Source organism: Phlebotomus papatasi, chromosome 1 (assembly GCF_024763615.1).
Source record: "Phlebotomus papatasi isolate M1 chromosome 1, Ppap_2.1, whole genome shotgun sequence".
NCBI classification, from domain to species: Eukaryota; Metazoa; Arthropoda; class Insecta; order Diptera; family Psychodidae; genus Phlebotomus; species Phlebotomus papatasi.
The window spans coordinates 65482100-65505918 of NC_077222.1; the positions used below are offsets into that span (position 1 = coordinate 65482100).

At 33.1% G+C, this 23819-nt stretch overlaps 1 protein-coding gene across 3 annotated transcripts in view; it reads left to right on the forward strand.

The window, feature by feature from the left end:
* LOC129810063 (innexin shaking-B) overlaps positions 1–23819 on the forward strand; it is a 115123-nt gene that overhangs the window by 19367 nt on the left and 71937 nt on the right. Inside the window, exon 1 of one of the 3 annotated variants that reach the window (XM_055860313.1) lies at positions 11110–11610. The exons of the other annotated variants lie outside the window; for them this stretch is intronic. Within the exon in view, the coding sequence (XP_055716288.1) occupies positions 11282–11610 (329 nt within the window). The 5' untranslated portion in view covers positions 11110–11281. Of the gene's footprint in view, positions 1–11109; positions 11611–23819 lie in introns of those variants that run through there. 3 annotated transcript variants of the gene reach the window in all.

Genomic DNA, 23819 nt, shown 5'->3' on the forward strand with positions numbered 1-23819 from the left:
TGTTCAAAGATTTTATCTTAAATATTTAGTGTCAAAATTGAAAATTTCCTATTCTAAAGTATAGCCTTAATGCCCCTTCAAAAACTACAAAACCTACACATCCTTATTTAAAAATATTTAGTATTTAATGCTTTTAAAATCCATGAGACCAGCTTCAGATCTTATTATAAAAAACTTTTTTTAAATATATTTTTATCTCATTCTTGATTTTTACCTCCGCCATATGCGTCCACCGCCGTCTCAGCGTTGATTCGAATATCCAAGACCAAAAAGATGAAGTGTCCCTTTCCTGGTTGTACATTTCAATTTTACAATATGTTCTACATTTCATTGGGGCTCGACCAGTCAAAAAGAGAAAGAGCAAGATTGCCAAGCTAACCTAATTAGCTAATATGGCAATTTTATTTTAACCTATTTTCATAACTTCTCATAAGCACGACCAATTTTAACAAATTTTAACAAAAAGTTTGTGAAGATTGTTGGATTTTAAAGCGCGATTTAAGGTTTTAAAATTTTAATATTTATGTCCTACTCTTCAATTCTGAAATAAATCTTTAGACGTTAATCTTGGAAACGATTTTTAAAGACAAACTCGTATTTTAAGTTAAATATAATAGCCGTACTCACTATGGCGCTGTTATCTTGTAATATCGTTATCTCGTTATCTCGTTATGTTCTCGTAATGTATTTTATAAATGAAAAATTATAACAAGATAACAGATTACGGAGATTACGAGATAACAACGCCATAGTGAGTACGGCTAATATCTTTAATGTTAAAAATGTCAAATTTCTTAAATCTTTAAACTGAACTGTAGAAAATTTCAGAATTATTTGCTCAATTGTACAAATTCAAAATATTTTTTCTTATTGATCTTTTTTGGACCATTTCAACCTTTCAATTGAAAAATTAAGTAATAAAGAATGTTTTGGTAGGAGGAAATAGAACTTGTTTCATTTTTTAAACTTAAACTAAGCTCTTCTCTCGTCGCTCCTCGTTGTTTTTCGTGCGGATTGCGCCAACTATTAACTATCGTACGTGTAATAAAAACTTAATTATTCTTTAGCTTAGAATAGGGAATTTTTAATTTTGATACTAAATATTTAATACAAAACATTAATCTTGAGGAAGGAATAAGGCAATTGTTTGATAAAAGCTTGGTCATATCGACTGCTGACCAGATCTTGTTATGTAAGGTAAAGTGTCCTCGAGTCGACCGGTTCCTCGATTCGACCGGTGGTCAATATTTGAATGTTTTAATGGTGAATTTCTATAAAATTGTCACAGATTCGTATTTATTTTATGGAATAATTGACCTATTAATATTACATCATACGCCAAATATTATTGCAAATATAAATAAATTGAATAAATAGCTCTACCGGTCGAATTGAGGAACCGGTAGATTTGAGGGCACTATACCTTATCTAAGGATTTTAAAATTAAGGATCTATAATGGTGAATACTAATGACATTTTAACTCCAATGGGGATCCAAAAAGTACTAATTTTGGCGAAAACATAACTTAGAATGGTTGTAGAAGAGAATTACTTTTAGATCACTGGTAATTTATTCGTCCTCAAAAGGTTAAAGAATGATTTGAAGACTTCAAACTTTAAGATTTACATCAGAATTGAGAGAATATCCATTTTTACATATAACTTGAATATTACATAATTTAGAGCTTTTGTGATCCCGACTGGGAAACCCTGACGACGTTCGATCGGGTCTTAAGTTTTTAAGAATATATTTTATCATGTTTAGATCGTGAATAAGGTCGGGGACAGCCAAAGTCTCTAAAGTCAAAATCACAAAAGGGCTAAAATACCGAATGATAAAAATTCTGAAAATGTTGAAAGTCGTAAGCACATGGAGAATAATGTGTATAGAAAATGTCTCTTTGCCTCTAGCAAACATGGGTGCAATTCGGGATTTTGACTTTCGGGTTTTGACCGGGACTTGATTAAGATAATGCAAAGACTTCTGAAGAGACCATTGAGACATACATTATAAAGGTTTAATATTGAGTATAGACGACAAAAGCTATTACCGTTTTCATTCAAGCGGTAGCGGTATAGCCACTAAACCATTTCGAAGTACACTCGAATATTCATTTATCAACAGAACTTCTCAAGCGTTAGATTACTCTTAATTATAGTATAAACAAAAATGGATCTAATATAATTAGCATCTAAGATTGTTGCGAGTATTATTAAAACTCGTTATTATCCCTTTATAAATTATATTATTAATAATTTATTTAACCCTTGCAAACTTGTGCTTTAGGTGCCCTTTACCAAAGCTTATACGATAATATTTCACTGCTTATAAAGTTCTAAATTGTTTCACTACCCAAATGTGATTTTTTTTGTTTTGACCAAAAACCCAAATGTGAATTTTTATAGACCAAATTTAATATTTCACTGCTCTTTTGCTAAATCACAACTAGTAAGTGGTGTTAAAATAGAAAACGGATTTTTATGATTGTTATGTCTATCCCGAAGTTTACATTTTCAATTTCTGCGAGATATTTCATCTGAATTAGTCTGAGTTCAAACTATATACACTATTTACGGACCAATGATTAGCTTCAGAAGCTAATAAAAAATTGTTTTCACTCCATCGTAAGGTTTTTGGTAATCAGAATTCGTACAAATTCGATTGAAATTGGATTTCAGAAATAATGAACTTTCTTCATTTTTTCATCCAGAGATATCACTTTGCTCAACACGATTTCATAATCCCCTTCTCAAAACTCATAATAATCGATTTTGCTTAATTTCCGTGTGTCTTGGAAAGAATCTAATTTAATAGATTCTTACAATCCGTAGAACACTATTTACAAAAATTAAGAAAATTGCACCGTAATTCTTAAATATTTATACATTTTTTTATTTTTATGAAAATCCACCATTTTCGTTGAAAATATACAACTGGTCAAATGCTAAAAAATCTCTCTCTGTCAGTGGAAAAGCATAAAAAAAACATCCAGATATGGATTTTCACCTCATCGAGGACGTGATGCAAATTTCGAGAGCCACGGTCATGGGAGTGCTATTAACCCCTTTCGAGTTGACTTATGCTACATAGAACCATTTAGAATGACTTGGCACTTGGCATAGTGTCGGGTGGGCGAGGAAGGCGCACCAAATGGCAATAGTGGCGTATAAGTTGTATGTAGAAAATTTTCCCAATGAAAGTACTCTCATTTTGGGTGGTTGGTAAATAACGAGCACCTCTCTTTCTCACCATTTGGCCTCCCTCAGAAACCAAGAGCCAAAGGCAGGGAGCATCGGCAGAGGCCACATTGGACTCCATATAAATTGTTGGTTGTATAACATCCAAATATAGTGCTCTACCGCGCTTTTGCTAAGGGAGACCCCTCTTGTACTATACTCAGGAGAAGTGTCCAAGAGTATGGGTATATGAATGGGCGAAAAAGAGAGGAGCACAAGACAAAAGTCCCTATTGTGCAATTCCGTTGGATTTCGAAATATTTAACACACCAAAGGCCTAATATGCGAAACACTGAAATTCATGAACTACTTCCTCTATATTTAAAAAGACCGGCAAGAAAAAAAAACATTCACCAAAAACGACTTGCAATAAAATTTGCTTTAAATAAAATAACATTCGTTGTAGGAAATACCGCCTTTCGAAGAAGTATAAACACTTTCATCATTCACGATGGAGATATTACTGTCATCAATGGTGCAGTCATGAAGAAAGGAACAAAAATAGTAGGGAATTTTTATTGTATTTTTCCACGTTTTAGGACTCTTGGACCATCCGAATGACACACAATCTATCATTTTTAATAATCACAGTTACTAAAATTGTAGTTACGTTACCCATATCTGATTGAGCTTGTATTCCCAAGTTAGATGTTTTCAGCTTTCCTTAAGGCTTTCCTCTCCTTAATAAGGGGTATGGGGCGATCGGTGGGCTGCCGACATAGGCTCCATATGAGGCCGTTATGTTCACTCAACAAAACTTACTTTAATCCTTTAATGACGAGACAGTTTCCGCTGACCGAAAATCAGCAATAAAAATTAAACCGATAAAAAAACTTGTGATATGCCTTATATCTAACCTTTAGAAAGCCTACAAAGTCTTAGTATTTTTTTTTGTCTCTATGAACGATAGGGACAAAAATAGCCCAAAAATTTAAGTAATTTTTCTGACGATACCAATGACAGATAATTTTCACTTTAATAAAAAATATTATGTTTGAGTATTGTAGTTTCTTTTACCAAAACGGCTTTGCTTAAAAAAATAGAAGTATAAAAAATAATTAAAATCAATTTTCAACAGAATTCGCCATTTTAAGCTTAAAAATGTACTATACAGCAAATAGTCGTAGACTTGCAAAAAATATCCTAGATTCCTTCAACCTTCTACTTTGCAATAATGTACAAACATAAGAAAAATAACTTTAGGTGTTCAGGAAAAATTATTTTCTTTATGGGACACCGGTGTTCCAATCGTCCTTAAAGGGTTAAATTAATTATAAAATAACGAAAAAAAATATTAAGATTAAGGTTTACAGAATCTCGATTTCAAACCAATCGCTTCATTTGGTTTATTTCGTTTAGTGAATGTTGAATTCTCCATAAACCAATTCAGATCAAAAACCTCTATTTTTGTGTTTTTTGTTAGGAATTACAAAATCTGGAAAGACAAATTTTAACCCAGGAGACTTGAGCAAAATGTCAAAACTGATAAATTTTTTTCCCTGGATATTTTAAAACGCGAAATATTTTTAATCAGAGTATTCTTCTAAAAAATTTAGTGCTCTACAATTTAGTTAAAGACCATTTTCCTCTATTTAGAAAGAAAATGTACTTTTTGAAAAATTCTCTAGAAGTTATTTTTGTGGAGAAATGTAAAGAATCTCAGGTAAAGGTGGTGGAAAAATGTCAAAGGCTTTGCGAAGTATTCGAACTCATGAATTAGATGCTGTACCACAAAATTATTTTCGGATGATTTACCTTTTTTCGGTTCTCAACCGGTTTGAACTTATTCAAACTACCCAAATGATCGGCTGAAAGAGCTTAGAAGTAATGAAATTGATTTACAGATAACAATTAGTTATCAGTACGGTTATGAACCGGTTTATTACCGATTCCAAACCAATTAGAATCGGTTAGGAATTCTAAGACCAAACTCAAACGGTATCATTCGGTTGAGAAATATGATCTCTAGATCTAGAGAGGCTCTAGAGCCTTTTAAATCTTTGATCTTGAAAACCCGTTTTTAGGAATGATTCAACAATATATTCGTAAAAAGACGAAAATGTCCGCCTGGGTAATCTCTATTCCTGGGTTTTCGAGCTATCCTACAGAGCATGGTTTTGGAGGGAAAGAGGTGTGAAAAGAAAATGAGGGACATATTAACAATCCTAGGGTCGATTTATGGTAAGGTACCAAACCTCTATCTCTAACCGCTTGGCCTCTAGGCGTGGTAACGGCCGGACAGACTCAGATTTCCAAAATTCTACCAAACTACGACTCCTTATAAAGGATAAGGAGTCGAAATCGAAATAAAATGTAACTCAAAATCGAATAGGGAAAAGCCTACATTTTTGAGACGCGAGTAGTTTGAGATGCGATGGATTATTGTTCGATTATTTAAATAAATATGACAAAAACACTAATTGAATTATTTAAATAAAGTCTATACATGTGACTATACTGAGCGCTGTACAAAATTTCAAGCTAATTTTATGAGTTTTGGAAATAATACTTTAAAGTCAGAATATGAGAAAGTGTCTCAAACTTTCCGGTTCTCCCCTATATGCTACTCTCTCTGTGGAATTCGGGCAATAAGATAACCAGTTGATGTATTTTTATAAAAAAACTTCCTCTGAAACTTTGTCGAAGAACATGTTCAACTTATAATGTGAAATATTCTTTGATTAAGTTGGTCCAATCCAAATTGATATTTCCCGCAAAGAAAATATTCCAAAAGTTAGACACAATTTTTTTATTAATCATATTCCTTACATCCTTGAAATTTTTTACGTGTCTGAAGGAATTTTCAATGATTAGGTGAAAAATTTAAAGCCGTGGTCTTTTTTTTTATTTTAGAAGATACTTAATTTTAACTACTCAAACTCCACGAGAGAGCAGTTTTCTTTTAATTTGTGACATGTTGTCCGAGTCTCAAACTCTATCATATTTCTCTAAACCTGTTACCAAAACAGTTACCAGATCAATACAAAAAAAGATGTTTCGTCAATATTAAACAAAAAGCTTGAATTATTGAACTTTCGGGAGCGTATGGAAAAGTGCCCATGCTTGATGCCATTGGAAGCTTCGTAATAACTAAATTTTCTATGTTTCACTGTGACTCATCAATCACATGGGGGAATCAGTGGCGCAATAGGCAAGACCGTTGGCTCTTGGGTGGATCGATTCCCTGGCTCGACTTACTGTTGTGAGTTCGTGTCCCGCCCGGTGCAAAGATCTGAATGTCTAATGTAGGCAATTTTCATATGTTAATAACGTAATATAATGCACCGCCTACGCCCAACAACTCCGGGAGCATAGAAGAAGCATCCACAATACGGGGAAGGCGCTCCTGGGCGAGTCTACAAACGGACTAGCAGATTCTTCTAACACGGGATATGGACATTGTAAAATGATTACCTTTGTAATGAATATATCTCGATACGATTAATAATAATAATCAAAAAAAATATTTTAAAAACTATGGGAAAGTGGCCAGTTTTTAAAATATATTACGGGGTCACATTTATTGAGAAACGTAGGAAAAATTTAGTCATTACGAAGCTTCCAATGGTATCAAGCATGGGCACTTTCCCCTACACTCCATAAAAATCAGAATGACAAAAATACGTACTTACGCATTTTATTTGTCCTCTTTTATTTTATTCTAGAACATTATTGTGGGGTTATTTAAATATTGTCTATAACGTATCATATTCAAAAATCTGTCATATTATTCTTAGGGTTCTTAGGGTACTCTTTATATTTTTGATATTTTTAATTTTATATGACCAGACATAATAGGTAAATAAAATTCAAAAATTCTTATTAAAAGATACTTTTAGAATTTACTTATGGTACAAGTTCCCATAATAAATGCAGGTTAGCTCAAAATGCACGAAACATTAAGTCCCCAATGTAGAGGTCATAAAGAAGAACTCTGAATTTTGAATAAAAGCTGTGCTTAGCAATATGAAATTAAATTTTGTAACTACAGTTTTAAGACCATAACCATTTAAGATTTCTCAAGTTTAAAATCAGTTAAGTATTTTTCAATATTTCATCTTTGAGTTGGCAAACAAACATGATTTCCAATGAAAGAGATCACAGCGTACATAAGCTGAAACAAGCTTATCACTAACTTTTAATGTACTATCATGTGCTATACTTGTGCTCTCAGTACCCTGCACAGCATTCAGTTAGGGCAGGCAAAAGAAGAATGACTTTCCGAGAGTGAACTAAAGTGGAGGTTATAGTGAAAAGACAAGCAAAAAAAAGGGCACCCTAGAAATTTACGGGTGGTCGATGGCAATTTCGCCTCATCTTTCAAGGCTATACGGAAGTCCATGAGTCCATGGTTTGGGGACAAAAAAGATGGCATAGTGCAAATTAAAAAGAAACAAAAAATATACGTATATTGTACTTATTTCTTACAAATTCTCAAAGGCCACCATTAAACACTTTTGAGCCATTCCACCAAAATGTGCATTCTGTGCCCAATTTTGTACATACATAAACTCGTATGTAACACAAGAAATAGAAGCTCACAGTATAATATGTACATGAAATATCCAAAAAAAAAAAGTATCACATGGATGGGGTAAAATTTCGCGTCGGGAATCACTTTCCGCGCGACCCTTACTACCGAAAATACCCCCAACCAATACATATGACGCTCACCCACTGAGAAATACCCCAACAGTGCCAATGCCAGTGCATGGGTCGATGTTTGCATATAAGATTTTTGTACCCCAAAAAGAACATTCTAGTAAGTTCAAAAGCTTCACTATCTGCCCGTCTTCAAGTACATTTCGACACAAGTTATTGAATTTTTCCGGGACTGAAAATCCACAAAATTAATCAATATAACTGATCATGTCGCACTTGATTGATTGAGCAAGATATACATACATTTAGGAACTAAAGGGGACAATATTGAATTCCTTTCAAGTTGCAGAGAAAGCTAAAGAAAACACAAATTCTATAATAAAATTTGCTATAAGACCAGAATTGGAACAGCTCTAACAATGCATTGATATAATCAATTCAAAATTATTTGCTCTTTTTGAATAGAAAATGTAACTATCCAAATACAGGAATCCAGCAGAAAAATGAACGATATCTCCGCTTAGAATTAATGCGTTTTAATGTATACTTTTATTTTAGAAAACTCTTTAACATAAAGCTGACTTCAATTCTCGAAAACAGAATTTAGTAAAAGAAAATAAATTTCTCGACTTTGCCAAAAATTTGCTTGCCAGGAAGCTTTTTTTAATATTCGAGACATTTGGAACTGTTAGAGTTTGTTTAAAATTAGCAGAGTATTTTTCTTAAAATTTATATCCTACATTTCAGAGATCTCTTTAATCCAATTTGACTCGATCCAATAAACTCTAAACATTTTTGTCTTTTTCTTTAATACAGTTGTAAAAATGTTTAACAGATCAAGTTAATGAAATTTGATTCTATTTGGAAAGCATTATTTGAATTTGAAAATTAAATATTTTCCAACTTGTATAACTTTTAGGGGAAAGCGAGCTACATTTAGACGACTCAAGCTTCGAACAACTCATTTCTTTTAATACATTTTTAATAACCTTCACCCATTATAATATTATATTTTAATAGCTAGTCCAATGTCTCAAATTTCCAGAAAAGAGCTATCAGTCAAATCCATTAAGAACATTAAAAAAAAATTGAGGTGTCCAAAGTTTGAGTCGTCCGAAGGTAGCGCGTTCGGACCTAAGGTTTAACCCAGTTCTCGATGGTCTCGAAATTCAAAATAGCAACCAATTTTATTGTTTTATCAAAATTTAATGGATGTCTTCTTGCCCATGTTGACCAATCTTAAGTGATAATTTTCTAAAAAATCTTGATTAAGAAAAAATTAGAGAAGTTAAGCCATATAGCTACACCTTAGGTCTGAAGCCCGTATTACTTCATTTTTTAGAAGACTAAATTTGTTACATCTTATCACTAAACACTTAATAACTAATTAAATTAATAACTTCGTAAGTTGAGTACATTACGAAATTGTTTTATGATCAAGATGTGTATCAAACTGAGTTATATTTCTGTAAAAAATCATTATAATTTATTGAAAGTCGTCGTTTTTGTCACAATATAACGCGTTCGGCACAGACTTAACGTTGATGACCTGACCAACTTACGAACCAATATTGTGACGAAGTTTCTTCAGAGAATATCCAGAGACTATTTTAATCATACTTACCACATTTCGGTGATAGGATAAAATTTGAAATTTCGGACAACTCAAAATTCCGAAGAAAGTATTTCGAAAATTTCAGATAAATTTCTCAAATTTATCTGAAATTTACTAAATTAACTAGGCAAAAGCGTGGTACCTTCGAACGATTTATGCTCCGAATCATTCCTTTTTTTTCAATGTGTTATAAATGAATTCGGCCCATTATAATTATTATATTTTATTAGCTAGTACAATGCCTCAAATTTCCAGAAAGGAGCTATGGGTAAAATTCATAACGAGCATAGAGAAAAAGTTGAATTGTCTGAAACTTAAGTCATCCGAAGGTAGCGCACTTTCCCCTACGCATTCTAAAATTGAACATCCAAATTGGTTTGTCAGGAATACCGCATTATGCAGAATTCCAAATCGAACACGTGTTTTAAAGAGATAAAACCTAGTCAAATCTCTTAGTGCCCTAAGATGAAAACAATTTTTGGTTTTGCCCAGAGCTTTCGATTCTGAAGGGGATTTTTTTCAGTGGCTTAAAGTTTCTGGGAGAAACCAGCAAGATGTTCTCATCTTAAGATGACTAAATTTTCACTCACCGGAAATATAATTTTAAAATCAATTCCGCCAGTGCATCATTGAAAGAATTTTATTTATGTAGGGTGAAAGGAACGTCTATTGACACTTTAAGAACTCGTGTCAGCACCTATTGACACCCTACTCTGTACTATTTGGGATATGAAATTTGAACATCTCTCTTTATAGTAAAAGGTATATTACAGAAAAAACGTTATAAATTAAATAATTTTCAACATTTTGATAAAAGTGTCAATAGGGGTTCCCTGTCGAACAGACGTTCCTCCGACCCTATAATTTCTATTGTACTTTGTTTTCAAGAACAGCGAATCTTCATATTATTAACTGACAGTTTTTTCTCTGTTTTCAAAAAATCTGATTGAAATGAAAATAGCATTAGTTCTTATTTATAGCAATCTTTTAAAATATTTTTTTTTAAATTTTTGTTTCTGTGAAAACCATAATTAACTTTTGGTGACATAATTAGGAGCAAATCTTTTTTTTTTGAAAATTTCTATGACATCATATATTCATATTATTACATATTTATATACAAAACTTCCTGGTTTGATAGGTTTAATCGATATGACTATATATTTTTTTTAGGAAAAGAAATATATTCTTTTGGTGAAAGGAAAAGCAATCACATTATAGATACTAAATAATTTTAGAAATATTCTGACTTAATGTAATTCTTGTGTGGCCCAAAGTGAACCTCTTGTGTTTCTCTCTCAAGATAAATTCTGTGAATCTTTGTGGATTGAAGTCGTTTTTCGCAATGTTCTCTATAGCCACATGATAAAATTACTATATTTCACTACTTTTTTCTTTGTTATATGTGTGCAATGTTACTCAATAGTTTCAATATGTGTTTTTATTTGAAAATTTAAAATTTATACTTTGAAAATGTGAAATTGTTTTTGCTCTTTTGCAATACTGTTGGATGCCTTTCTATCCTATTGTCTCACATCTCAGTTGTAATACTTCTTCTTGACTGTCGTACAAAAATTTTGTGTTGTGTTTCTGTTTCTCTAGTGTCTTTTTTTTTAATATCCGTGTCTTTTATTCTAAATAAAATATCATGAGTGTGTGTGATCCTCTATCTCTCACCTCGCATTGGTGGTGCATAATATATACAATGAAGTTGGACGAAAAACAAGAGGAATAGGAGAAAAAATAATAACAATAAATACAAATATAGAGATAATACGAAGAGAAAAAAGAAAAACAGAGGAGAACAAAACGAACTTTTCCGCATAAATGTTTAAAGAATCTGCAGAACCGCGCCGTGGCAGCTTGAAGTCCTTGCAGAGCGCTTCATTGGTGAGTGCGGTATTGGAGAGTGCAACATCACCACGAATCTACCCCCTCGATCCAGCCTCCGTGGAATTTGTCGATTTCAAGCAAAGCATCTCGGGACACCATCATCACCACCATCATCATCACCATCACCGGTACCGGGACGACGTCAGCACTTCCTCAAGCGGCCACCACCATCCTGGCAGGAGATTCGCGCTTATGGGCAAGGCCGGATCCGGCCGCCACAGTGAATTCAAGCACGGCTCAATCAATCAGCACAACAGGCAAAGGTAAACACTATACATTTACCCCCGAAACCTATCCCACAATGAAATCAACCAACCCCTTTAACCACATGCCATCGAATACTTCCTTCAGGTTTCCCGGTGAAGTGCACAAAACATGACAATAGCATATGAGAAAAAAAAGAAAGAGCATTCAGAGGGTTAGAAAAACATAAATGAGGTGAACAAAAATGGTCAGGAATTCCACCCCCCTGTCTACAACCATGCCACTATAGACTCCATCTGCAATGCTATATTTGGTCCCAAATGACCGAATAATTGCCACAATAATTGTCCACATGACTATTTTTTTTGTTCACCCTGACACTTTTACCCACCCGGTATCCCCATCGACTACAAGAGCTCCACCAGTACGTTCAGTGACGCTTTCCTCTCTGCCACAAACATTCCGCCCCATGTCTCCATATCCCCATGAGAAAACATTGCAAAACACAGACACAGAGAGGGGAACCAGTAAAATACTCCGGGTTAAAGCGAGAGGTGGACTATGAAAAAGAAAAACAACCATAAAAAAAGCGAGGCGTTTTCGCATTATGCTCCATTCGTGACTCCTAATTCAGCTTGGTTTATTGAATTTCAATATAAAAGCTTATGCGGTATCAATTTTTTCCCCATTTGGAGTAACAGCTTTCAAGCTAATTTACATTATGTGTATACTATTTTTGCTTCAAACAAACTTAATTGCAATAGTAAATTAATCAATGTTTATGTTTATTAGGGGAAAACGTATAAATAAAAAAGGATAGAAATTACATACACTAGAAAAAAGTTGTTCTCTTGAGATCCTTTCAAAAGTATGATGGAATTAGAAAAATTTAGGTCTGATGGAATGTAGTATGAAATAAATGGAGAAATAGATTTTCTATTATTGTACACCTCCAACAGGTTTCGAGGATATGGGGGAAACTGGGGCAGTAGTAAACACATGGTAGTTGGAGACACTGATATTTGTGTCGACACTACTTGGACTTAAGTTGACTATTAGTTCGGAGAACAGGACCCCTCTATAACGTCATATAGGTCTCGTTCTCTGAAATTCAATATCTAATTAAAAACATCGCAGTGTTTATAACTACCCCGTGCTTACTACTGCTTACTACGTGCTCACTACCCAGTTTCCCTATATTCTTTTCATCAGGTATCAAATTGAACGGTTAATCATGTACATCGATTTTTATACAAGTAAATGTAAAAGGTTCATTGTAAAACTTTTGCAGTCTGTTCAGGGAATCAAAAATAATCTAGGGAAAACTGGGGCAGAACCAAACACGGGGTACAACCAAACACTGCGATTTTTTAATCGGATAGTCGACTTCAGAGGATAAGACCTATAGGAATTTATAGGCACTATAGGGATGCTTGTCCACTGAAGGAATGGTCGATAGTCCAAGTAATTTAGAAATAAAAATTAGTGTTTGGTTTACCCCGTGTTTGATGGTGCCCCAGTTTCCCCTACCTGAAAAGTTATTTTTTCTCATATACTGTTATTTTTTACTTTTTAAATGCATCGCCAAATGATACTATGAAATAGGTTATGAGAAACTCTTAAAAGAATGACTATTTTAATTACTGTATCATTTTGGTTTGTGGAAATTTCTTCTGAAAATGACCTATACAAATTGTGAGAAATTTTTGTCAAAATATATATTCAAAAAATTGTATTTTTTTACGTAAATATCGTGTAGTAAGTGAAGCCTATAAAACTGCTAAAGAGGTGCAGTAATCTTGGAAGAAATTATTCTTTTTTAGTAGAGATCTGTGAAGCAAATCCGAATTCAAAAATCTGAATTTTCTTCCTCGAAAACATTCTAAAACAACTCCAGAGTCTTATGGCCTCTGTACACTGGAGAAACGTATGTCCATATTTGGCAGTTTTTCCTACACAGCTGTAGGCAATTTCGTTCAATATGGCCATGTAAATACATTTCTATAGTCTATAGAAGCCACAAGCAATCTGCTTCAATATAAACATGAGTTGCCCTAGCGTGTAGAGGTCATTAGACGCTTATGACCCCTGCATACTGGAGAAATTTATGTCAATATTTCATAGTTTCTCTTTCACAAGCATAGGCAATTTGCTTTGATATAGACATCAATTTCTCTATTATGTAGAGACCATTAGATGTTCTTTTTTGAATTTTGCATCCAAAATGTAACTGGTGTAAGTCTTTTCTTTTTAGCTAATTCTTTATGACTTCGTCTCCCGTAGTATACGCTTAAGTATAAATCTCTCTGAAATGATTGAATTAAAAAGTTTTAAAACGATTACTACATTGAACTTTTTCCTTAGATTACTCCAGTAATATTTTAAAGAAAAATTATTTTGATCCATTTTTTGATAACGTATTAAGATGTCGACTCGGGATCTTTATTGTAAACCTACCTTCATAAATCAGTTTCCTCAATTTCAATGTTACAAATTCCTTTCATGAATTTTAAAGAAATATAAAACATAAAAATACTATAATATTCTCTCTTCAGATTCTAGGGGAAACTGGAGCACCATCAAACACGGGGTAGTACCAAACACTATTTTTTATTTCTAAACCACTTGGACTATCTCAACCATTTTTTCAATAGACAAGTATCACTATAGTGCCTATAAATGCCTATAGGTCTTGTCCTCTCAAGTCGAATATCTGATTAAAAATTTGCAGTGTTTGGTGCTACCCCGTGTTTAGTGGTGCCCCAGTTTCCCCTAGGTATTTTGTATTAAATTATCAACTTGAAGTTGAACCCAGAATAATCATACTAAACTTGTAGATATTAAGACAATTTGACTGAACATATCAGTATGAGTAATATGACTTATATATCTTAAGAGAAATCATATTAAATTGATTTCAAAAACGAAATTCTGCAGTTATAAGGACTTTTAAAAAGTGTAATAAATCAAGGTATTAAGACATGAGAAACACATATGCACAAACTATCAAAAACTTGGGGGACTTTAATAAAATAGTTTTGCAAAAAGTCCTAAAGTGCCCTGAGATGTTCACATGATAGAACTATAGAATTGAAATATCGTAAAAGATAAAAGCCCATCGATTACAGATTTTCTCTCCTGCGAATGGAGAAGCCAGAGTTTAGCAGTGAAAAGAGCTAGAATGTGGGAGGAAAGTGACATCATTTTGAGGATGAGCTCCCTTTGCGTGATGTTGTTTATTCGATTCGATTTGTCGACACAAATGCACCAAAAAGTGCTTCGATACCCTTAGCATTAAGGGAGGGTTTGGGGTGCACATCAATACAATAAATTCAAATACACCGCCCCTCTTTTGCTTTTCCCAGCGAAAATTGCACATACGACTGTATGAATATTTTAAGGGTGAAAGACGCAGTTTTTGAGGCCATTCTTGGTCCCTATACCATGCAAATTCACTCGATTATTCATACAAAATTTGAAACATTTATCTTACAAAATCCACCAAATCCTGACCACAAGTACCAAGCCTTAGATGAAAATGCTAAATTTGAAATAGTCAAATAACTTTTACTGCATTACACACCATGAATATGGCCGAAGGGAAATTTTCCAAACTTGCCTCCCCATCTGCACAGCCCTGCAGAGAATTCACTCTACAATATCTCAGATTTAAGTGTGAAAACTAAAACACTCTATTATACTCTAGTTTACTTAATTTATGTATTGGGCGATTACATTAGCCAAAATAGCCACGCTTCTGTGAGAAATAAATATTTACCTTTCAATTTGATATATCAAAATGCAAAACACATATTTGTTTCTGTATATCTAGAGTTTTCGATGTTTTATAAAATTTTATAATTCAAGTACAAAATATATTAAGAAGTTCTAGATTTATTTAATACCAAATGCTTATTTAGGTAATATTTAGTTAATAGTACACAAAACATAAGAAAACTGTAAATAATATAAATTCAACTTAGTGCACTTTAAAGTGCATAGTTTATATCTCCTACCATTAAAAATACATATATCACCCTTATGTAATATATGTATTTACTCAACGAAGTCCCTTGGGACTGGCTCTCAACCATTGTAATTAGTACTACACACAGAAAAATGAAAAATTCTTAAACAGAAACACCCAGGAATTTAATTTCAAATCCCATCGAATGAATGCCAATGCCCTAATTCTAAATCCTTGATCATTTAGTTTTAGTTGCAATTTGCAAATCTGTAGACATTTTTCATTTTCCAGCTAATGCTGAACTTAAGTTCCCGATCTCTTAACTTGAAAGAGCTAAGGATTCTAGCCCATTTCTTTGGCTCAGAGCTTCTAAACTTAAACGCCTCGGGGATTTTCTAATATCCGGGTAGCAAATTTTACTGGCCGCATATTAGATATTATAATTTAACTGGAAGACAGTAAATTTTAACGGAGGATAGTAATTTCGATTGAAATTACTATCCAAGCCAGTAAAATTTGCCATCCTGCTGTTAGAATGTCATTTTGAAATATCGTGTGTGCCGATGCAACGGTTCCCGATATGCTTTGAATACATTATAGGAGTTCGTGGCGCAGCTGAAAGATGCTCGACTGTCATCAGAAAGGTCGCGTGTTCAAATCTCGGCGCAGGCTTAAATGTTGGAAAAAGACTTTCACGCACCAAATGGCTTTGAAATACGGAGAATATCATCCAGGGAGGGCCCCACCAAGCCCTCAAACAATGGTCAAAAATTAATAAAAATCACACAGAAAAATGGAAAATTCTTAAATATAGAAACAGCCAGGAATTTAGTTTCAAATCCCATCCAATGCCCTAATTCTAAATCCTTTTGATCATTTAGTTTTAGTTGCAAATCTGCAGACATTTTTCATTTTCCAGCTAATGCTGAACTTAAGTTCCCGATCTCTTAATTTGAAAGAGCTAGGGATTCTAGCTCATTTTTTTCGCTCAGAGCTTCTAAACTTAAACGCCTCGGGGATTCACGTCCAATTTAAGTTCCCAGGATCTTATATATTCTTAAATTTAGAGTCAAAATTTTTCTGTGTGTATGGTTATATCTCATGGGTTCTGAAATTAAACATTATGAGTGGTTTACACTTTACGTCGAAAAAAAATTAGAACAGCGAAAATTAATATTCTCATTAAAAATTCTAGTAATTCTAGTAAAGTAAACCAAATTTTGTAAACAAAAAACTTATTGTGAGTTGCTCAGAAAAATTATTTTAGAAAAAGGATATGCTTACAAGAACATGAAAAAGTTAATATTTAGTTTTTTCCGACGGTTAAACCTCCTGTTAGTATATGTAATTAATATCATAGATGCCAGATGCTTCGGAGCGGTATCAACTCCTTCTAAGAGGATTCCTAGTATTAGACAGGGGGCATGACATCTCCTATGTTTCCCATATACCGAGCCGAAAAAACTTTTCAGTTTATTAGGTGTTTTCTGTCATTGTGGAATAAATTAGCAAAAAATACTGATACAAAATAAAAGCCAATTTAATAACGAAGAGGCAACCGAAAACCCTAAATTGGCAACCTACGTAGTTTTGGAGATACCTCGTGAAATGTTTATACGAAAATAGGGAAAACATTACACTAAAACCGGTCACATTTTTCAGAGCTAATATTAGACATTATATTAGACTTTATGAGTTCCCGAACTTTTACTAAATCAGGATTATCAATTAAAATTTAAATAATCTTGATTATAAGAACATTATCATTATTTTCAGTTTGAATTTTGTCCTTAGAATATATAAAAATAGTTTTTCAATATTGACAAACATGACTAGAATTAAATAAAAACTTTACATTTAGAAGCGAGTATTTTTATCAGTAGAGCTACGACGTTATACCTTCTACAAACCGTAATCGCAAGGAAGAATAGTGTCGTAACATTTTCTTTCAATTGGCTTATGTCAAGGATATTTTCAGAATACAAGTCCAATTTTAAACAAACACCGTTATCCGGAAAAATATTTTCCACACAATTTCTTAAAATGTTTATTACAATTCTCACGACCATGACAAAAGATTAATACTTTCTGGACTGCGAGAATATCAGAAAAAGATAGTATGTGTTTTATCTTTCCTCTCTCTCGTGTTTCGCTCGCAAACTGACCGAATCACAGTTGTCACGCATGTAAAATTACTCGAATTGACTGTAATACGATTCAGAAAGCAATTAATACGAACAGTAATATCTTATTCATCGTATTACTCCACTAGAGTGTACTCTTTCTAACACACGTGATATTCCATTTGAAATTTTGAATACTATATACCTCTCTCTCTGGCTCTTCTTAATATTAATATTAATCTTATATGTAGTACCACGGTCAAACATTTCCTTATAAACAACCGATTGAATATTTGAAATATTTGCACTGCTCAATAATAAAAAGTTCTGAAAAATGTTTTCATAAAAATATTATAAAAATAAATTATTCCTACATAAAAATGTTTGATAAAAAGATTCTAAAGAGTACCATATATTCTTTTCTAGGTTCATAAATACTCCTAATTAGATTCAATTGGGAAGAGACAAATGTTAAACAAAGGATCATAAAACATCCACTGAAACACTTGCAAGCCATGTATTGAATTTTTGAACAGTTTCTAGTACTAAAGTTTTTTCACTGCTCTCTTATGAGCAATAAAGCATTTTCTCCCGATACGATTTGGGCCAACCTTTCAATTTTCACTTTTGAAATAAAACAAGAAACACCTCCTAGGTGAGAAAATTAGCTAGATTTGGGTGCACTTGATGCAGGTGACTTTTCTCGTAACATGAAAGAATTGGTGATAAATTGCACACGATAAATCACATAAGTTTAGTAAGGGAACAAAGGTGGGAAATGAGAGAAACAAATCCAATAAACTGGAGAATTCTTCCATGGTTCGATGTGGGGAAATGTGAGGTGTGAAAAAGGGGCGAAAGTATAAAAGGCCCGCGTAGAACCCAAGAGTTGCTCAATCATTCTATCGAGCAAACTCGGGTGATTTTCACATGCGAAGTGATTGTCTAAAAACACTTTCAAATAGACAGGATCGCATTAAAAATAGTAAAGCATTCAGAAAATTAAGAAAAAAATATATTAGCATGAAATTAAGCGATAATTACAATTTTAAAGTGAATAATTGAGTAATAGAAAAAGGGTTTTAGGGGCTGTTGCAAGCCTTGAAAGAATTGATTTAACACTTTAAGGACGAGAGGGTCAAAAATTGAGGGTCAGAAAAAATAATTTTTTCAGACTTCTTAGAGCAAAACATTACTTTAGAAAGCCGTAGGAAATTTTTTTAGACACCGGTATCCCTATATTCTTTAAAGGGTTAAAAACATAAAATAAAATTGGGGTCTGTAGTCTGTAGTTTTAGGCTTTTTGTATAATTCTAACTATTTTGAATATTTTTTACTTTTATCAAGGTTTGGACGTTTTATTAAAAAAAAGGTTTTGATTCTTAGGTTTAGCTATGAACTGGGTTAACAGTTTTCGGATAGATATCCCTTTATCATCTTAAATAATTTAAAAACAAAAATAAAGAAAAGTAGGCATCTTTGAATTGGAGCACTTTTGAAAATGAGTTTTTCTTTTATTTTTAAATCAACCTGGATCCTTAACCTGGATCTTATCATTGTATAACTTAGGTCCACAAGCCACAAATCAAGCTAAATTACAGGCTCAATTCAAATTTAAAAATATGTGAAAAACTCTTTTTTAAAGGTGCTTCATTTCCCTTAACTAAATTTATGGATCAGATCAGCCGTTTTATGACTTCAGGAGGGGAATTCTGTAACGCTCTGGCAATGTCATATGACAAATTGGGTTTGAGTCTCAGGAGAGTTTTTTCGAAAATGCGATTCTGTAGCCGTGACATTGCCATTTTAGATCAAGTGGCATTGTCAGAAGTCACATATTTGATATTTCTGGCAATTCAAATGACAATAAATTTTGTTAAACAAATCATCCAAGACAGACTGTATTTGCATAATATCACTAAATAAAGTCATTTCATTAAAAAACCAGTGAATTGCATTTTCGAACTCATATGATATAACGAAAAAAGCTCGATTGGCATTATCAGGTTTCGAACTCACGCGTGACAATGCCACGAAAATTACAAAATTTCCCTACAGGACATTTTTAATACTTTTTATTTTGTCAAAATTACACTTTTTTCACCTAATTTTATTATCAATTTCCTCAAGCTCCATGAAAAGTATTATAACTTCGGGATTTTGATTTTCGGTATTCTGGCGTTCGGAATTTTAGCTTTCGGGATCTTGCTTTTGAGATTTAAAAATTTTCGGGAGTTTGGATTTTCGGAATTTTGACGTTCGGGATTTTGGTGTTCGGGAATTTGGCTTTCCAGGATTTTGGCTTTTCGGGATTTAGTTTTCAGGATTTTAGTTGTCGAGATTTTGGCCCTATTCTAGATTTCGATCCATTCGGGATCTAGGCTTTTAGGATTTGTGCGTTCGAGATTTTTTCGTTCGTGATTTTGGTTATTGGAACTTTGGCCAGGACTCTTTTTAACTTCCTATGACTCAGGCGTCCCTTTTGAATCTGGAAAATTTCATGAAGTGGATATTTGACTCCTTGCCTTTCTCACAAGTTCTGCATATGTCTATCTCATTCTTTCGCACCCTTGTTCTTCTTTTAAACATTACGACAAATTCAATTTAGCTCAATCGAATTTGGATTGCGAAAGAATGAGATAGATACATATATGCAAAACATGTGAAAACGAATGGCATATGAACTGATCTTAAAGGTGTGTCAGAGCCATAAGGAATAAATTTTATTATATAAACAAATTTTGACACTTTTTAGATTGGAAAAATTCGATGAAATCAAAATTCACATCCCTTCTTTCTCACATGTTTTGCATATATCTGACTTATTCTTTTGCACTTCAAATTTGTGTGAACTAAATTCAAATTGGTCTGATGTTTAAATGAAGAAGAAGAGTTTGAAAGAGTGGGATAGACATATGCAAAACTTTTGAGAAAGAACGGGATGTGAATTTCGACTTTATGAAATTTTCCTGATCTAAAAGCTGTGCCGGAACCATAGAGAACGAAATTCAGATCTAGTCTTTTCGCTCACTTTTATCGATAGTTTCAGAAACGTGTTTCAAAGCAAGATTTATTGTGCACTGGGCATAAAGTTAAGAACAAAATTTTAACTCTAATTCTATAATTTAGATGTCAATTTCAAATTAATTTGACGAAGGAAAAAGAACCGGAAGTGCGCCAGCATTTGTTGCATTAGATCTGTTTGTATACATAGTAAATTGGGGTCTAAATTGGAGTGAGTGTGGGAGAGAACATTGTGAAGAGTATGAATGAATTCCACTCAATATATTGCAATATAATGTAAGTCAGGACATGTCGATGTTTACATTCTATTGAAGGCACATGAGTATGCCAAAATAATCGTATTTTTGGCAGATTATATAATAAAACTATCACACACAGTTGAAATAGTCTCCATCTGTCCCCTACCTAAAAATATGTATAAATTGTAAGTTTGATTGCATACATACACAAAGTATTCGAACATCGATATTGGGGGCAAAAAACCATTTGAAATCCCATTAAAAGGCCATCAGTGGGCAAAGTGAGCAGAACATCGTTAAACATAGAGGGTGAGAAATCACAGCAATATGGAGAGTTTTATACACTCGCCCACAAGTTCTTGCCAATCCCAATATTTCGTCTTTGCCACGTCTTATTCTACCACAATCCACCCCCATACCATTGTGCTCATCTTGGCAACGGAATCGTTGTAAAAGGAAGCAACATAACGCAAAAGGTGAGAATACTTGTACACTATTTAGTGTAGCACCAACGCTGAATATTTTGGAGCATAGGTCGACAACATCCGACCGCATACAATGCAGATTCTCACACATAATTTGTTGCATTAATTTCTTCTTAGCACCACGCGAAATAATCCATAGGGTTTGTGCGCTGGTGGCTCTTGGCAAAAGGGCGCAAGTTTCATTGAGATTGCACCACTTTTCACCATCCTCTGTTGTTTACCACTTTCCACGTATTATCATTAAAATTGTGCTCCCTCTGTCTCTTTTACAGCCACACTTTCCCAATTTAAACCCAGAGAAACCCCATTTTGTGTCATACAATCGTTAATATTATTTTAAGTTGCGCCGGAAAACTTTTGTATAGTGTTGCATCCCACTTCTGATTTTCGTAATTTCAAAAGCAAAATGATATGTACTAAACCAGGTGTTCTTGATCAAATTTCTTAAAGTACATAATGCGAAAATTTTTATAAATTTCAATGCAACTTGCAATATTCACAAAAATTCTTATTCAACAATTTTCTTTCCAAAATTCACAATAACTAATTTAACTTTATGGATTTTCTTAACAGCAGTTTTTTATGACCAAACTTTGCAATTTTCAAAGTGCTAATAAAGCGATGACTTTTCACAAAATTCATAAGGCTTTCGTCACTAAATGGTGTTTACGATGCTTCAGTATCGGTTCTTATTTTTTGTTTGAAGTCGTGACACAGATGAAGAAATGTAGGGGAGAGTGGACCAGTTAAATGAAGGGGTAGTTTTAATTTTAATTTTGTCTCACCTCTTTGTAAAGAATAGGATATAACGTTGATGCGGGTAACTGTCCTCCGTAGGTGATTTTGCGCCCCTACTGTTCATCAGCTTTCCTTTACTTCAATTGTTTGAGAACGATCTTTGCCGATTAGGCATGGTAGATCGGATCAGTAAAGACCATCCTTAAGTGCTAAAATTAAAAAAACAAGCTTACGAACAGGAGGAGGACAAAGTCACCTACAGAGCACAAAGTCACCTGCATCTGCCATAACCATTATGTTACTAAATCAGTATCTAGGCCCTAGGATGATTAACTAACGGATGGAGCATTTTAATTCACAAATGGTATATTTTTCTTAAATTCTTTATAGTTTTTAAGCTTTAGATCCCACAAAAATAAATATAACACGAAATGGTAGCCACATAAACAGAGAATATATTTTTATTGAATTTAAAATTTTATTGGTGCTACAGATAGAAAATTTTTCAGAAAAATTCAAAAAATTGCGAATTTTACGTCTTTTTCATAAAGGTTTTAGGAACTGTTATCCTCGTGCAATCATTATAAATTTTGTGCTAATAACATAACATTAGATACTCTTTCATTTGGTAAATGTTTTAAAATGATTGCATTTGGTTTTAAACCAGAACTAATAAACCACTTAACAAAAAATATACCACATTTTTGTACGGAAAATGTATGAGAATGCTCTGCCCTGATCTAGGCCCCATATTTTATTAAAAAATATTAATTTCGTAACGTTAAAGTTTTAGTTCTGAAAATTGGTTTTATAAAATTACAATAAAATAAAACTTTTTTGAAATAATTAATTTTCATGAATTTCTGATCGATTACAATTTATCAAAAATACAAAATTTTGCTTAATGGCCTCTACATACTAGAGAAATTTATGTCCATATTGAAAAGTTTTTTCTACACAAGCCTACCGAATTTCCTGCAATATGCACATAATTTTGTCCAGTGTGTAGAGGTCATAAAGTTCTGAAAGGATATGAGGAACCGTTTCATGTAGTCTCATGGGGAAATTTTATGTGTCCAATAATTTACTCATTGAATTTGAAATAACTTAAAAAATTATTAAAAGGGTTTTGCTTAGTACTTAACAATAAATTTTGAATATTAAAAAATTCAATTTCTAAAAACACTTTGAAAAAATTCGCAAAACAAAAACAATCTTCTAATGTTTTTAGTGTGTTTATAAATTTTAAATTTCTACTTATTTTGATGACCGAGATATTTTTGTCTTTTGGCACATTGTTCATAGTTTACAAATTAATTATTCAGTTAACAATATTTTATGATAAATCATTTGAACCGGCCGGAACTCGAACATACTGTGAGAGTCGAGCCGTGGGTTTCACCGGTCAAAAGTCACACGCTCTTACCAATTACACCACGGACTCCCTCATTATAATTTTAGCTGTTTTTTATTGTAAAATAATACTAAGAAGATTTTTATACAAAAAAAATGAGACAAATTCGAAATAGATATGAGAACCTTTAATGTTCGAAAGTGTATTAACACTACTAAAGACCTATCACGCATGTAAAACTATCAAAATTGAGCAATTAGTCGTGAAATAATTTACTATATCTTACGTTTTCTGTCTTATAAACAAATAGTACTAAAATTGTGTAATAAAATCCTTGC